The sequence below is a fragment of the Xiphias gladius genome, chromosome 20 (genome assembly GCF_016859285.1).
Source record: "Xiphias gladius isolate SHS-SW01 ecotype Sanya breed wild chromosome 20, ASM1685928v1, whole genome shotgun sequence".
Lineage (NCBI taxonomy): Eukaryota > Metazoa > Chordata > Actinopteri > Istiophoriformes > Xiphiidae > Xiphias > Xiphias gladius.
The window spans coordinates 12,433,323-12,451,499 of NC_053419.1; the positions used below are offsets into that span (position 1 = coordinate 12,433,323).

General features: G+C 39.0%; 2 protein-coding genes across 7 annotated transcripts; both read right to left on the bottom strand.

Moving 5' to 3' along the window:
* Positions 1-297: 297 nt before the first annotated feature.
* On the bottom strand, positions 298-8,530 carry nt5c2l1 (5'-nucleotidase, cytosolic II, like 1). Of its 6 annotated transcripts, none has more exons than XM_040158413.1 (19): positions 8,240-8,530; positions 7,716-7,840; positions 6,914-6,987; positions 6,658-6,775; positions 6,099-6,194; positions 4,356-4,447; positions 4,035-4,092; positions 3,807-3,900; positions 3,645-3,698; positions 3,470-3,553; positions 3,323-3,358; positions 3,136-3,243; positions 2,983-3,049; positions 1,982-2,152; positions 1,841-1,892; positions 1,244-1,304; positions 759-935; positions 569-656; positions 298-468 (listed from the first exon to the last, which is right to left on the bottom strand). In XM_040158413.1, the coding sequence occupies exons 3-18, from the start codon at positions 6,930-6,932 to the stop codon at positions 570-572; spliced, it is 1,374 nt and encodes a 457-aa protein (XP_040014347.1). In that variant the 5' UTR covers positions 6,933-6,987; positions 7,716-7,840; positions 8,240-8,530; the 3' UTR covers positions 298-468; position 569. The 6 variants fall into 6 exon arrangements, with proteins under 6 accessions (XP_040014347.1, XP_040014348.1, XP_040014346.1 ...); XM_040158414.1 differs by lacking the exon at positions 7,716-7,840 and adding an exon at positions 7,561-7,675 and having other exon boundaries at positions 8,240-8,324; XM_040158412.1 differs by lacking the exon at positions 7,716-7,840 and having other exon boundaries at positions 6,914-6,972.
* slc2a11l (solute carrier family 2 member 11, like) lies at positions 8,428-15,003 on the bottom strand. Its single transcript, XM_040158067.1, is given in 13 exon segments — positions 8,428-8,594; positions 10,078-10,258; positions 10,396-10,523; positions 10,636-10,711; positions 10,850-10,951; positions 11,241-11,351; positions 11,862-12,049; positions 12,189-12,337; positions 13,586-13,715; positions 13,918-14,042; positions 14,199-14,359; positions 14,570-14,668; positions 14,935-15,003. Coding segments are annotated over 13 exon segments (1,686 nt in total).
* Between the last annotated feature and the right edge of the window lie 3,174 nt (positions 15,004-18,177).

Sequence of the window (18,177 nt, forward strand, 5' to 3'; positions counted from 1 at the left end):
AAATAATATGAATGATTTATTGAGATAATTCAACACAAGTTGCTCAAACAACAAATAAATAAAGTTACTTCTTAAAAACCATTACACAAAGCTCAGATCAAAAGTGCAAATGCACCACTGCATGCAAATAAAGAAACAGATTAAGACAAATTTGCACTTGTATATACATTAACCCTGAGTCTGTTCTTGCTCTGAATCCTAAAATCTCAACATACTTCATTTATGGCATTCTCTGGTAAATGTTACATGGTAATGCAGTTCATATCCAGCAGGTGGAGCGATAGGCTGTTTTTTTTTTTTTTGTTTAAGGCGGCACATAATGGCTGCAACAAACCCCTCATAAATGCACTGGAAATAGTCACCTTCAGGAGTGAGAACTGTCTCTGACAAGCATGAGCACATTGTAAGATTTCTGTGGAGTCTTCACGTGCTCCTCTTCTGTCTCATCTCGGTCTGCTGTTTTCAGCACTGTAAGAGAGAAAAATGTAAATAACTGCATCCTTTATCTATAAACAGGATTCAGTAAAGATCTGGTAAAATGCTAACACTGCGTCATAATGATAGCAACCTTAGTTTCTGAAAGTATGGTTGGTGACAGCAGTGAGGTCTGATGAAGCAAAGTCAGCCGAATTTTGAGATGCTGCCTCGTGGGGCATCTGGAATAGCGAGAGTGAGAGGAAGAGTGACCGCCATGATAAACTATGGATTAACATAGATTTATTTTCCATGCAGGTGTTTGAACAAGGGACACGACTGACCAGGACTGGAGGGGCCATGAAGAGGTAATTGAAGGGGTAGTGCAGCAGGTTGATGCAGGTGGAGGAGTAAAGATCTGCATAACGCATCAGCTGGCTGGCAAACAGCGTTTGTCTGGAGCCGCTGCGCAGGAGGCTGCCCATCTGGCCGTAGCACATGTCCATCCTCTGGGTCAGCACCTGCAAGCGCAAACAAACAACCGCATCAGAAACAAAGCCTGGACACAGTTTAGCAAGACCAAAAAAAATGAATATCTGAAACACAACTGGGCAGTTTAAATGTCCCCAGCAATAAGAAAGAAACATGACAACCTGATCAAATGTTCCGTCTTGACAATAAGAGGATCCACTTAAGTTAATATGACAGTGCTGTAGTACCTCCTCTGCCCATGTAGTTAGTCTATTTACTGAAGAATTGACTTGTGTATGACTACCTTAAAAACAAAGGACTTTGAAAATGAAGTTTTGTCACGAAATGTGGAGCTCACCTTCATTCGGGTCTGAATGGCACCGACGTCAGGACACTTTCGATCGCCCCTATCCAGGTGCCTTCAAAGCGCAAGCACAGAGGAAAATTAACAGCTGCTACATCGCCTCATGAAACGGTGTCGTAGTTCATGTAGAGAGTGAACAAGAAATTGTTGAAACCATGGCAACAGTTCTTGCTAGACTCCGCTGCACGCTAAATAAATGTCATTTGTTGCAGCTTAAATCAGGTGCTGTGGAATATCAAGAAACCTTTAGAAGGTTTTTACTATTCCACCAAATATTTTAGAAAAAAAGTGACGGATTTGTTGGCCAGTTAGAGATATCAGCTGCTGATGATGAACGGCTTATTTGTTAATCCTTAATACATGATGCACAACAATCCTCAACAGTTTCCATTTTTAAATGCATTACAGCAGAAAATCATTTACAAATTGTTAATTACAAAATTTTTTCTTGACTTTAAAATAATGTAAATTATTAGAAGGTATCCCATATGAACTCGTTATTAATTAATCATAAACCAGCTGCTTACTAAGGGCTTATAAACATTTAAAAAGTGTTAATCGAGAAAAATGTACATATGGACATAAACTTACTTGTAAAATTCAGCTAGGAAGACGTCTAGACCTTTCAGCTCCTCAAACAGATCTGAAAAACCAGGAAAGCCGTCACGACTCTGAAACCCACCAAAATGATCCCAATAATACAACCACATGATATTGTCGACTTATTCTTACTTTTCTTCTCCTCCCACACGTGCAGCTCCTTGGTGAGCTCCGGTACGACCAGAAAAGTCTTCCAGCCCTGACGTTTCTTAGATTTGAGGATGTCGCCAAAGATGTGGTCTCCAACGTAGAGGATGTCCTTACCTTTGACATCCAGCAGATCACAGATGATGTCCGAGGATCCTGCAACCAGGACATACAAAATAAGATAACATGGATGAGGAATTGAATTAGAAGAATGTACAAATACATCCACAACACACGTACACGTAAAAACACACATGCATATGGAGGCTAAGAAAGGTCGTAATAATTGAATCTTATAAACAGCTGAATAACTACTTGTGAAACTTAAACACTACTGATTATTTAATGTTGAAATTTAAATATCAATGAATTCATAGCACTGAAATAATTTACTTTAAAAATCATCTTCATCTATGTGGTTTGAATTCCCATTTTTGAAGTTTTCAGATTTTCAATTTCAAATCTTGCACTTAAAAACCTTGATTTGAAGCATTTAAGTACTTGAAGTATTTACAGTTTTAGTTTCCATTTTTAAGAACTTAAATTAAACTCCTCCTGTCCTATCAGGCTACGCTCTGTCATTCACATGATCCAAGAAAAAAAAAAAAAACTGGGAACCCTGGATATTTTATATCTTGGCTTTTAAAGTAAAATATTTCAGTGCTATCAGTTCAGTTGTATTCAAATTTTAACATTAAGTCTTGTGAAGAATGAGTTTGTATTTCGGGGGTCTAATTGTATTTTATTGCTAAACTACACACCTAATGATCAAAATAGGGCAAAATTAGACATATCAATAATCACCTAGTGTGTAAAACTGTACTAGGGTAGGTATTCTCCTTTTCCACTCGGTGACGAATTTACCAATTCATTTTAACTTCCATTTCTAAGGTTTAAAAACCCTGAACTGTGCAGAGAAATGCCACTGCCTCTAGACCTCTAAAATCAAGACATCAAAACACATAACTACGTATTCTGCATCTCACCTCCAGAGTACACAGTTCCATGCTGGAGGGCGCCTGTGTAAGTCCCAATCCGAAGCTTTCCTGTGTCCTGTGTCCGAAATACAACATAATATTGAAAGCGGCGGTTGATCGACATTAATATGTAAACGTGCAGTATGAGAGACTATTTCATACCGTGTCCACTTGTCTCAGCACAGTCCCCTCTCCGAAGAACAGTGGCTTTCTGGTGTCCACGACAATGAGGTCGAAGAAGGAGCGCCAGGACTTTTTCAGAGTTCCCGACTACGTCAGAGAATAATGTTAAATTCATATAATTTGTGATATTTTCCAAAAATTCAAATCAAAATTCAAATTGCCTTACCTTGGCATTACTGTCAAGCAGGTATTTCATAATGGCCTTGAACAGGAAGGCGAATAAGCAAGTTGTTAGATTAATTTTGAACTTTATTTTCCAATAAATTGTTGTTGAGAGTGTTTAGTGATGGTACAAAACACATTTATATTTCACCTCAGTGTAGCTGTAGTCGCTATTGGTGGCAAGAAAGACCTTGGCCACCTCTTTAATCCTTGTCAAGAGTACAGGAACATTTACCTGTGAAGAAAACATTTCTCCTCTCAAGATTTCAGCCATTTTTTGTCAAAATGAAATCAATTTTGGTGCTTAATTTTGCCGGTTTACTCACATCTTTGATAACGTATTTCTCCAAATTCTTGATAGTTCGGTCTTTCAGGGTTCCCTAAACATCACATAGATTTCACATTTAGAACACAGTATGATTACAATCAATCCCATCTGCCGTATTTCTTTTTAAAATGTCTCAATATGACATGTTTTGTTAATTCACCGTATTGTGAATGAAGTCCATCGCATCTCGAACATCCTGAAACATGCTTCTGTAGGACATAAACAAGTCGCCGTGCTGGTAACCTTTCAGGAGGCTGGGATAAATGTAACAGCAGAGAAAGAGAGGTGGAAGTTTGTTTAAAAATTGGTTCATCTGTTAATTTATAATAGTTCAGGGGTAAAAGAGTCGGAAAGGAACGGTCAAACTAATAGGACTAATGAAACTCACTTTGTGTATCTGGAGCACCTGGTGAAGAAGTCCACTAGGCAGGCGTAGAGATAAGTCTCTGCAGAGTGCATGGAAACACAGGCCAGTTAGCTAACATTTTTCATTTGCTTTTATCATATATAGGCTTATGTACTTTTACTTTTTAAATTTTTTTAAAAACTCTGACAAATAAAGAATTAATTTATGAACGGAAAAGTAATTCTGATGAGGTAAGGCAACGATGACAGAATTACACGGGAAAATATAACTGAAATTTCTGATGACTGTGATTTTATTAGAAAAAAATACAATAAATAACAATAAGAAAGGTAAATTTTCTACCTGACAGATTGAAGAGTGTGTTAAGAATGTAAAAGCGATCGGTGTCATCTCTTTGAATGAATTTGTTGGGGTAGTAGTTGTGAATTTCTTCTCTGTTGAACACAAACATGGTAAAGGTTAATATTGTAAATGCACACACACACAAACTAACACACTCGAACAACAAAAAGCTGAGAAAAAATGTGCATGAATTTAGTCTTTGTAAAGTCTTGTGTCAATCTATTAAAAACACACAAAGTAGATTTACTCGTGTTTATCTGCTGCTGTGGTTTGTAACCAGTGAATTCCAATTTCAAACAAAGAGGAGACAGATTTTAATTCAACTGTAATTACAGAATTTTTTCCACTCAGTCACAGAACAGGTGCCATAAATTTAACCCTTTTTACTGTTGAATCCAAGCTACTTTTACAGGATAAATTTCCATTTAACCACTGAGAAACTCTAATCTCGAAAGTTTCTTGTTTGATAACAAATTTGCATATATTCCAGTCAGTATATTTAACTTTAGAAAATAAAATTGAAGAAATATTTAGCTCATTTACTAGAGTAAAGATAGCAATACTTCACTACATAAAATAGTAGATATAGTAATAATAAAACACTCAATATGTAGAATATGTTATATTATTATATTACTGGATTATTACTATTGATGCATTAACACGTGTGAGTACTTTAATGATACAGTTGGTTGAGACGGAACGAATATTAACTGCTTCATATATAATACAGCGCAATAATGCATCATGTTTTATAAACTGATCATGTTCTGTTTTATGTGTAAAATTTTAATTTGAAAAGTACCAGCAGCTGTTAAATGGATGTTTTACACTACATCCCTGTTATTTCCAATCTAACAAAAAGAAAGACTTTTACTCATGGTCACTCTCAGTCACATTTGTACTGATGTACCTCAACAGTTTGTCCCTTCAAGATGAGCAGCTGTTACAACATCTGGAGAAGATTGCTCAGTCAGACGCTGATGTAACATCTGACAGCTTGTTACAGCGTTGTTAGAAGTGTCCAGAAAATTAACTTAAGTAAAATTATTATAAGTACATATATATTATCAGACAAATTGACATAAGTATAAAAGTTAGAGTACTCATCATGCAGGCAATTACATATGATACTATTGGTTTATTATTACTGCTGTTTTAACATGTAAGCGGCATTTTAATGTTGTAGTTGTCTGTAGTGGAGGTAATTGTAAACTTTTTATATGGTGAAAGGTGGTTTAATTTACTGTATAACAATGCATCGTATTTCTTCATAGATTTTTGAATTCTACTGCAAAAGTGACTCTTGCTGCCAGATAAATAAATGAAGGAAAAATGTGAATTTTGCCTCTGAATATTAGTTGAGTAGAAGTACAAAGTTGCATAAAGTGGGAATACTCAAGTAAAGTTCAAGTACCTCAAAACTGTACTTAAATACAGTACTTGAGTAAATACACTGATAGTCACACTTACATCCTATTTGAAAAATTTAGTTTCCAATTCACCCAACCTGCAATGTCCTTGGACTAAATATCTCAACTTACTTCCAATATTTTTGTTTATACCTTTTTGTGATGCGTTGTGTCTGTTAAACATGTTGTGTTTTTATCTTTGTCTTTATCCTGTCTCTCTTTCTTCCTCTCTGTTTCTGTCTGACCTTCCCCAGGTAGAGGTGTCCATTACTAAGTAGCAATCCAACAGACTGTGTGCCACCAAATGTATACTGTCTTCTCTAAACTTTACCCTTTGAGGAAGCAGAAGCCATGACTGCAGATTAAAATATTCCCATTTGAGTCCACCTTCAGGAGGTTCCCGTATGCAGTGTCCATCACTAAACCGCTGAAAGTGGAAAAGAAGAGGAGGGAAAAAGGAAAAGGAGAACGCGGTTATTAAGACTTGACATGACCTGAGAGTTGATGCAGATATAAAATGGGGCAGCAGTGTTTGATTTGTGCTTATTTTATACCAGCTTTTGGCTTCATAATTTTTTTTTTTGTTCAAAAATTTGAAATCAATTTTTTTTTCGTGTCCTATTTTGTTAATGTTTTAATAGTCGTGGGTTGTTTATTACATCATCCACACTATATAATAAGTTAGGCCTTTCCAAAATTGTGTTCCCTTGGCAAGAGACAAAGAAAATATGATCGAAAAAGCTATAAGCACAAAACCTGTAAAATCGTCTTTTTTGCTCCACCAAACTTTAGTTTGACTTTCATTTTGTGATTCCGTAGTGCAGTTAGACAAATGGATGACTTTACTGAGGCTTAAATCTTTAGTTACAGAGGTAGATTTAAGAACTAACCGTGTGGGGAAGCTGGGGTCATATGTGTAGCGTAGAATCTCATGAGGGTATCCAATAGACACCATCCTGTCTCTTATCAGCTCAAAGCCCAGGCTCTCATAGTCAGGAGACTTGTATACTGCAAACAAACACACACACAAACAAACAGGCAAACACACACACACACACACACACACACACACACAAAGTCCATTAGCATAAAGCCACAACACTTTACACACCAAGGTCTTTGTGTTGTGGCGGCGGCTTTACATACTTGCCAGCGTGTAGTCCATGTCAAAGCCATAGCATTTAATGTTTTCCAGCGTCAGATTTCTGTTGACAAAGACCCTGTGATCAAACACAACAAGCACAGCTGAAGTTCGCTGACACATGACCAGGACAGAATGATTAGTTTGAAGACAAGACCTCAGAAAGGTCATGTTTTGGGCTCATTGCACAATCCATGTCTGTGGTGGATTTGTCTGACCGGGGTTTCTTAAGGTCCAGTGTGTTGCAGCATACGCTCGGGTCTTTGCTGACCAGCTTGCATTAATTCTAAATCTTAGGTGAAGAGACCTTTTTTGTTGCAGACTTGTTGCTTCTCTGTGACATTCATTGGTATCGTCCTGGCTGATTTGATGGCACTTTTCCATCACAGAAACCCACAGAAATTAAGGGACTTCATCTACACCTCGACCTCAGTTACCTTGTTCTAGTTTTGTCTCCTTGACCATATTTCCTGCCCCCACAAAATCCCCACAGCGGGGGTGGGGCTGGGTGGAGGCTACAGATGTTATCATTGCCCTCAACTATCTCCACCTATGTTGCAAATGACTGCCAAGCAGTATCAGAGTATCAGAAAAACGTATCTGTGATGTATTTGTAAAAAGAAAACTGTTGTGTTCACTGGTGTAACTGTACACGGTTTCCTGTGTCACTCGCTCCCAGATGCTGCTCTTTATCAGTGACACCCTGACAGAGACAGAGAGGCCTATCTGCAGCACCTCCGGTCTGGATGGCCCGGCCTCAGCACTCCCTGAAAGTTCATACATATAGGGTTGCTGTGAATAATTTACCTGCAAGCTCTTGTTTTGTGAGCGCGTTGCGGCTGAGCATCTGAGCATCAAGGATCTCTCTCCTGAGATCTATCCAGCAGACAAAAGCTGGCAAGGAGTGAGTGATTCTGACGATGGAGCACTTTCTGTGGAGGGGGGGGGTGGCTATTGGTTTCAGTACCTACTGGTTAAAATATTTAGCGGTGGGGTGCAAACCCTCAGAGCATAGAAGCAGGTGAGGAGTGTCTGACAGCAGAGATGGGTGGAGATCACAGACTATTGATATTATTCCCTTATTTTTAACTGTTATTGCAACATCATAGAAAATAATATGTGAATAACAGCATGTTAAACGTAGAGAAATAAGCTTTCTGCTGACCTGGAGGATTTACAAAAGACGCATTAAAAATGAGCAAAACTCCACAAATTCTTATCTTTTTTGTCGACCGTGTGAGAGCTGAGGGTAAAGGGTGTTGAGTTGGTGCTGTTGTTAACTTCAGAGTATATATGTGTATATATGTCTATATTTGATTTAATGAACTCACTTTTGGTCAAAGCCTCCCTTCACCTTGGGCTCCCCAGGGGAGATGCTGGGGTCTCTGTCCATTGCGTCCATCGTCGGCGCAGCTGCTAACTTTAAAAGACGCCCTGCTGATGTTTCTCTCCGATTGGTTACGTTCACATGCAACTGCTCTGCGGTCTGCCACTCGCAGAGGCATTTAAATGACCGGATCTACCCGAACCTTTTGAAGGCGTGGACACGAGTGTTGTTTTCAGTTTTGCTCCGCGGGCTGAAACTCCTCCCTGTGACCATTAACTTGTCGGTGATGTCAACGGGTGGACGCACGCATCCGACCTCTGGCCTTTCGCACTCGTCCCGCACTCGTCCTGCGAGACGTTCTGCTTTGAGCATGCAGATTGTGTTATCAGAGGCGCACACATGTGCCGGGGCCGCGCGTCTGCGTAATTGGTAGCTTCCCCCGAGGACTGGCAGTCCTGCCGTTACCCGGGCAGTTCAGCTACAGACCGCTCACCAAAGCAAGAGATTTCAGATATTTACGTGATCCATTTGGCTTTAGCGCCACCGAAAGCTGAACCGCACGCCTGTTATCAGCAACATGCACGTAAGGAATCCAGAGTTAAGCGAGTGCAAACCTGAACTACAAATATGCCTCATGAAAAATCTCTATAGTGTTGTGTGAAGCAGAATTTAAGCAGAATTTAAGCAGAGGTCAACAATGTCTGTGTGCACTCACGTCCAGTTACATCACCATGACCTATAGCTACGGACAAGTTTAGCGGTCTCCCTGAAGACAAAATCTTGTTGCTCATTATACACTGATTTAAAAGCTCCACTTTTTAGAACTATGTCCACAAAAACGAGTTCTTCTGCTTGGACGATGATATAAGCTTGTTCTATAGGTTCTTGTCTGCTGGGACTTTTATTTGTATAATGCACCTATACTATATATATATAGTATTACACAGGCAGAAACACTTCTATCAGTGTTAAATTGTGAAATAATATAGGAATGGATAATAATACCTGCAATGTGTGAGCAGCATTTCATTGTTGCAGCTGGTCAAGCTAATTTTACCTACTTTACTGTACCGTACAAACTTTATTTTATCGTATTTTAGTTTAGATTATGATACAATTTGTGTGTAAAAATACTGACTTGTGATGTAACTGATATCTTGTCTATAGCTGTCAAATAATGTAGTGAAGTATTTGTGTTAGAAATATAGTGGAGTAGAGGTATAAAGTTTCATAAAATGGGAGCACTCAAGTACAAAAACCTCAAAACTGAGTAAATGATCTTAGTTATATTCCACCTCACATATTTCTGGTAGATAAACATGCCAATTTGAGGCAGTTTGTGCTGCATGAAGTTTATCCAACTGAAGACTGGATCTTCTGATGTCGAACTGTTTGACCTGAGGTTAAACACGGTGACCCTTCTGGTAACCTCCAGGACCAAAGCTAAAGCCGTTTTAAGCCAAAAGGACAAAGATGAACAGCCTTGTCTGTCCAACGGCACCAATATCCACTTTGGGACATTCTAAAGATCAATAATAGGAGTTCACAAACACACAAAAAATGCCGTCTTGAAATTGCAAAAGTGAATTAAAAACTGTAAGAATTTCAGTCGACAGAAAAACAAAACAAGTTATAGAAGAGAGCAAAGTCCCATTTTTTAATCTCATGGTACAGCACTGCATGAACAGATGGTCTGTAATGGCCAGTTCTATCATAGACTCTCTCCTTAAATCGTTTAAACCATATATATCCTCTCCATCTGACATGAAGTGACTTCTTCAAGCAACATATTTGCCACCTTATTTGAACTTCAGAATTTGGTCTCGCATATTTTGATTCCACTGAGGTTCCGATCAGTGGATTTTTTCTTTGATTCTCCAGGTTTGCAGTGCATCCTCTCAAACTCTGCAGCGATCTCCAGTGCTGTCCGATTCTTGGTCTCCGGGACGCTGAACCTCACATATAGCCCACAAAAGACGCAGAACATCAGGAATATGAGAAAGCAAAAGTAATCCAGATTCTCCTGGAAAGGAAGGATTTTTGAAAGGCATTTGTATGTCAGTGAGAGTGATGCATTTAATCTCAATGTACCTGTTTTAATCTCTCCTATATATCCACTGGCCTTTGGTAAAAATTTTGCCAAGAAATCATTGTGCTTACCACTAAGATAGGGAAGAGCATCCCCAACACAAACAGGCCTGTCCAGTTGAGAGTGCAGGCGATGGTGTATCCAGCTGATTTAAATGGCTGAGTGAAGATTTCCCCTGGAAGAGGAGCTGTCACTCCAGCTGAGGGGCGAAAACATTGGTGGGATTTACACACTTCATTGTTGATTCAAAGAGGAAATACTTAAAATTGAAATCCTTGATCAATAGCTAAGATCTTGAGTGATAAGCATACCTGGTCCACTGGCAAAAAATAATATGAATATGAAAATGAGCGCCATGCTACAGTACGGCATCCAGGAGACCTGAGTCTGAGGAAAATAAAAAGATCTGCTCGATTGCTTACATATCTGAGTGTTTTGATTTGCTGTCGTCACTTGTCGTGTTTATATATATGCAAAATATGCAGAAATATGCTGCAAACGGTGGCTGATTTTGTGGTGACTCACTTGCAGGTACAGAGTGATGGTGAGGAGAACCAGTGTTGCCGACATTGCTATGTATCCTCTGACTAGCAGGACTTTTTTCCCCATGCTCTCAATAATCATGAACTGCAAAATCAAAACACAGTTTCACCAGTAAACCAGATGGGGAAGCTATAACTACACATTATGACAGGTTTCACAGATAATTGACATTAAAGGAAAACATTCTTAGACAACTGTGAGTGCATAAGAAAAGGGTTTTTGCCCATAATCGCTCTCCTAAATCGCTAAATGAAGTACAAGGGGGGAAAAAACATTCATGTCAGGATGTGTAAAGGATATTACACTAAAAACTCACTGACAGGCCATAAAACGGATGCAAAACATGATGAGATATCAGTCAAATTGGACTTACACAGGCTACAGAGGTGGAGAACTCACACAGCCCTGTTCCCAAAGCAGCGTAACGTATCTGCTGCTCTTGGATTCCTGCCGCACGAAACACATCAAAAGAATAAAAGTACACCTGGAGAGTAAAGCCCCAAAATAAAGACTTTTAAAGATGTAGACATGTTCACATTGTTTGTTTTGGTTTAGCATGCAGGGTGGGATTAAGTGCAGGGGTGCAGCGTTGGTATTTAACTAATTTTCTATTTTTGAAAGTAAATATTTCCTACTTTTGGTGACTGTTATTTTTCCACTTACACACATCAATTTGACTTTAATACTTACAAATGTAAATACTTTAAAAGAACCATTTACTCTTACATCTTCAACATTCAGGGCCTGTATATACGCTGACAGCTTTCTATCTACAACTCTGTCCAGATAAAAGATGAACACATCAGCCTCAACGTTGTCAGACTGAATCAATAGTACTTCTGTTTGGGGCATACAGGTCTAAAGCTGATCATTACATTACCTAAAAAAAAGAGGTGAAATGTCAGATAATACAAAGGGACAACCTGTATCTCAAAGTGGAGTTAACATTTTACTAATCTGCAAAAGACTGCTCAGTGTGTTACATACAACTCACAGCGTTGATGCCACAGAGCTGCAGTGTGGTGCTGCTAACAATGATGGTGAGGAGCTGCCAGCGAACTGTTTGGTTCTGAATCAGCTCCTTCACCGAGTGAATGTGGACGCTCTGCAGGGCAGCCTTCTCCTTCATCATCTCCTCCAACTCCCTGCTGTAGTCCTTATTGCCCCATAGCCTCTTTAAAGCTGAGGGAGCATAACAAAGCACCAGGTTTAGGATTTTGATAGCGCCACTGGACCTCACATTAAAGTTAAGATTACAAACTTGAAAAGAAGATTTTATTTGTAGGAAGGATCCCCCGAAGCTAAAAATCCTTTCTCACACCTTTATCGCAGGCCTGGTGGTCTCCTCTTTCCAGGAGCAGGAAGCTGGGAGACTCTGGCAGGAAAGGCAGGGTGGCGAGCTGAAGTAACGCAGTGAAACCATTGAAGCCAAGCAGCCAGGGCCACCTCTCCTCTGTACCAAGTAACTCACTGCAAGAGCAACATCAGCTTAACATCATGCAGTAGTGGAGCTATTCCAATTTTATACAGTATACTGGCATGCATCCAAACACACTCTGCTAAAGGGCTTTTTGTGAAGTTGTAAGGGTTTATTACAACTTGGGTCTTACTTTTGCAGTGTTGGCGTCATTCCTATTAATAATGATAGCATTTTACACCATGTTAATTTCTGAAATCTGGGAACATGGTAACATGACTAAACAGAAGTCAGACGGGGCGAGGAGCCATCATTTAACTCCTTTTTAGTGATGCCACTGTGTTCTCAGATCTCAGGAGTTACTTTTGTGATATTGTTGTCATCATAACTGATTGAAATGATGAAAAGTGAGACGATCACCAAAGTCATTACAATTCATGAATGTGTGTAGAAAATTCCGTGGCAATCAATCCAATGGTTAATAAAACATTTTATAAATAAACCCGCAAATGTCAACCTCATGGTGGTGCTAGAGGAAAAGTAACCACCAAGATCACCAAGATCAGTGGGATTCATTGTTTGACAACACGAAGGTCTGTACAAAATTTCATGGCAATCTATTCAATAGTTGAATAGATAGTCTGGACCAAAGTGGTGGACTGATCCCACAATGGCTAAAAATGGGAATTTTCCTTTAACCCATCTTTTCATGGGGAGCCTAAAGATTTGGATCTCCAAAACCCTAAGTGTTCAGCAATTACTGCTGTTGATTTTCTCTTTGACATTTTGCAGTGATTATCATATGAACGTGGCTTGTTTCTATAGATATGTTCTTTTATATGAAAATGGTTTGGGGCGATATAACGATTTACACTGATTCACAATATCAAAATTTGTAAATCATTAGATATTTTGTCACACTGTTTATACCACGGCACCAATGTTGCAAATCAGTGAGCAGGAGCTTTTTGTCAACATTGGATTCACAAGATTTTTGCATCAATGCAGAATTTTTTGGTTTTTCAGGTATTTAATTCGCTAGATTACCTCAAAGGAACCATTGCCTATCTTTAAATGGTCTCTAAATTGATTTAGAAGAAAATGTACAATATTATAATACAAAACAACATATACAGTGTTTTGATATATAGTGATATACATATATCAATATTGTGGTAAAAAACTTACACATACCTTGATTAGAGAAGACACGACGTGAGCCGTCATTTGAACCAACCACCACCTGACCCCTTACTCCCTTACTTGACTCTCCATAGTATTTTTGATGCTGGACACCTCACCTGATCCCCAGCAGCTGACCACAGAACTTCCCCAAGGAGACGAAGGTACCGATGGTCACACCCACCATCCCTCGCAGCCTCGTGGGGGCGCATTCAACGAGGTACATCGTGTGAGCTGACAGAATGACTCCTAGATGCGTACATAAGGGAATCATATATTCTCAGAAGAGTCAATAAGAGTCAATAACTGGGTGACAAATGACCCAGAGAACTTAGAAATATAATAGTCACGAGTATAAATAGAAATTGATTGTCTGTAGTGTTAAATTGGGAGCCAAGAGTGATGGAGAAAAAAGAGATGAAATGAAAGCTTCCTCACACAGCAGATTTACCTGAATTGATGCCATAGAGAAGCCGTCCCAGCATGATCATCTCAAAGGACATGGCTTTCTGACTCAAGAGCATCAACACAGCTCCAAATATAGCCACAAAATTGTTTAACAAAAGGCATTGCTTTCTGTGGGACAGGGAGACAGAGACTTCTGTGTTTGAGCCTGAAGCCATCATTTAAAAAAAAAAAAAAACAGGAAACCAAAGCTAAAAGTTCAATCTTGTTTTTTTTGTTTGATGCTACATTAAAAAAGTTGTGTCTTTTCTGTTCATGTACACTAACCTGCCATATTTTGAGATCAGCGGACTCGCCACCACCGACCCCAGTAACCCTCCGATGCAGAAAATAGACACAGTGAAGGACCAGATGAGAGAGATCTGCCACTGCTCCAAGGAGACACTGTATCTCTGCAGACATGTTTTGTTCACCAACTCCTTTATAAACTGCAAACATCACATTATAATTAGTCTCATTTTCATTTTAGTTATAGCAACATCATGTAAGTTTTATCATATTTTCTTTTCATAGATGTGACACACAGTTGTCTTAATAGCTGATGTGGAAAGTATTAATATATTTTGAAAAAAAATCTACTTGTATATCACTAAATTTGTTGACATTTTACAGTGATTTTTTTAAGCAGTTCTACTTACAACAGAGGGGGAATTCATCACAGATATAGAGAATCCATACTGAAATGTCCCTCCAATGCCAGAGACAAAAATGGCAGCGATTACAACAGGAAAATCTAGCTGCAGAAAATGAGCATGTGTACATTTTTGTTTAGTATCACAAAACAACACCTTTCCCAAAACTTCTATTTGTCAGTGTCTCTGTTTACTGTATGTTGGATCTGCAAGCTACAATGTAGCAGTTACTCCGAGCATTTAATTAAATGTAGTAATTTGGGGTAATTTTTTTCATTTAGTAAAGCTTTTTCCAACCCTTGGCATTCACACATGTATCCTAAGAGAACAAATGTGAGAAAACACATAAAATAATTTTGAATATTACCTACCAGGAGTGTTAAGTACTGTGACATAGCTGGAGTCAGGTCGTTGTCATGTCTGGAGTCTTTTCAAATCATTCACACTTTAAATTGGTGACATTTAACTCTGCACTGAAATGATTAACTTTCTATTCAGGCCAAATGTAGTGGAAGGTGACAAAGCCACCGCTTTAATTGGTAAGTGTGTGTTTGTGTCAGTTATGTTTGTGCGGATGGGCTGTGTGGATTTGGTTTTCTTAAGGATTGTTGCCCAATAATGATGAAAGACTTTGGACAGACTGCATAAAAGAAAGTTATTTATTGTCTGGCAATCCATTTAAAAGCGTCAGAAACTTGCAATGAACCAATGAAACAGTGACCATAACCTCCTGGAAAACTCTGACTCTGTTGTGATTACCTCATTCCGCGCATTTGGCAAGAAACAAACCAAAGTCCAACTAAAATTATTCATCACAATTATCTGAGAAAACTTTCCTCCTTGCCCTTCCATTAAAATCTAACAGCCTTTCACCAATCAACTGATCCCTTTGGTTTACAGATTAGAATCAGGAATTACATCACACTGAGAAATTACTGTCATTTCATGGAGATCACAACAGGAAGGAGTTGACGGATCCACAACACTTAAAAGAATGGTTCAACATTTTGGTAAATATGCTTAGATGAAAAGATCAATACTACTGTCATGTCTGTATGATAACTATGTAGCCACCACTAGCAGCTGGTTAGCTTATTTTAGTATAAAGACTGGAGACATTTTGCTTTTTGTATCTATTAACAAGATACACATGTGTTAATTATTGAGCTTTAGAAGTGCTGGTGGACAGATTTTTTTCTTTCCTTTTTTTTTTTTTTTTTGCCTTGGACAGAGTCAGCCTAGGTGTTAACCCACTGTTTCCAGTTTTTGTGCTATGCTAAGCTAACCAGCAGCTGGGTGTAGCGAGGTATGGAGCTCCTCATCTAATCCATGGAAAGAAAGTGAATTCCTCTGATAACCCTGCACAGGCCATCATTAGCTGGTAACCTTTAGTGGATTTTGTCCTTTTACCAAGTTGATGCAAACCTGATTCCAATGAGGCCTACACTGAATTAAAAACAGAAACCTCCTGTGGTGTATCCGCATCAGGCAGACTATCCTGCCAGATGTGACACAGCTGACCTCCAGGAAGGAGCTGGTGACGGCTGTCCCCCATTGTCTCCGGGAGGCGGCGGCTTCAAATGACAACACACTCCAGACAAACCACTGAGAGACCGAAACTTCTAAAAATCTGTCAGGAGGACTGTTTCCTGCAGGAGATGAAAGCCGTTACAGCTGCCAGAGAGGCTCTATTTACAGCTCTACACAAGCATGAATGGCTGACACTGCACAAAACAGAAGCATTGTGGGTCTTTTTTTTTGTTTTACATATCATTTGTATCAATTTATACACAAAAGTAAACCCCACTCAAATAAAAGTTGCTTTTGCTGTACAATCAAAAATGTCCAGCATATATTCATTGAAATACTATTTGATCACTGATGTATCCACAAAGGTAACATTGCTGACCTCGACTGACAAGAAATCGAAACATACAAGATTACCGTTAAGTGACACCACTGAGTGATTAAGGTCATTCCAGGGACTTAAACAGATTTGACAATAATGGATTGATTTGGCAATTGTAAAGGTAAATACAAAAACTACAATCACAAAGTCCTGACATACAATTAAAATTGTTGAGGATAAAAACATGATAAAGCTAACAGCAAACTGGAGGCTGTAAAACCGTTCACCTTCATAATTTATGATTTTTCCTAAGGAGTCAGCGTTATTGCGAATCAAATGCAGACCCATTATGCATTGTCTTTTACTCTGGAGAAGCACAGTTCATTAAACTCTAATCTGACTTGTTTTCACTGTGTTAACTTTGCTAAAAGTGCAAGGTTGTTTGAATTCGCCCAGGCATCTGGCGAACCACATGGATGAGATCCTGGTGAATGAGCTAAAAAGTGGCATCTTGTTCCTTCAGAGCCAGACTGAAAAAAAAGCAGAGAAGGAAGAGAGGAAATTAGGGCACTGAGATCAGCGAAAGAAACATAGAGATGCACTTTATTGTGTTTGAGGAGGGAAAGGTAATACTAGATACTGATTATAAATGGGAACTGGTAGTAATAGCGCACCTTACAAAGGCACAGGAGAAAGATGACTGGTTTTATAGCCACTGAGAAAACAGAGAGGAAATGAAAAAGCCTGAAACTGGATCACAACCTAATAACATAATAAAAACACACGTTACACTCTCCTATTTTTGAAAAACAAAACACCCTAGATTAGGTATCTCTGCTAAAGCAGGACTTCTTACACTGCACATTTTACAAAGGTTTGGATCTCCTCGTAACAACAACCTACACAGAGACAAGCTGTTCAAGTGCAATCCAGCTGAACGTTGCAACTTTATTGTTGGCTAGAAGTTATTTTGAGCAGCTGTGAGTCTATTTGTCAGAGTGCCCACTGTGAGCAAAACACAAAGCTCTTCTCTTTAAAGCTCCTTGTAAAGCAGCGACTGCAGCTCCAGCCACCTGCCCACCATAGCGCTCCAATGTGTGGCCGACGCTCTGAGAACAGTGAAGATCACTGGCTTTAAAGTAAAACTATGTAACTCTGGAAGGAAGAAATAACACATTCTTAGTCTACAAATGAAAAGCTGAATTCAAAAACAGCAAAACAAATTGCTGCTACAGCCTTGATGTGGTATCACTAGCTGATTATGATAGCTAATTTTAGATAAGGTTAACAAACTATCTGGAAATTGTAGTGTAACTAACTGAGTCATTTACTTATTTATTCTACTTGCGCTGCTGTTACACATTTACCATATGCCATTTTTCAATAATAGTGGGGATACTTGTGCCAAGCTGAGCCGTGAGCAACTTTGCATTTTGTGCTGAAAAATGTTCGCGTGCTAAAATGGTGATCATGGCGAACATTGGACCTGCTAAACATCAGCAGGTTAATATTGTCATTGCAAGCATGTTAGCATGTTGACTTTAGCATTTAGTTGGTTGGTACGCCAGCTTTGGTCCAGACTGAAATATTTCATGGCATAATAATATGCCATTAAATTTGGTACAGATATTCGTGGTCCCAGAGGATGAAACATAATGACTTTGGTCATCCCTTGACGTCTCCTCTAGCACCACTGCTAGGTTGGCATTTGAGGATTTGAGTGAAATTTCTCAACAACAGTTGGATGGATTGCCGTGAAATTTGT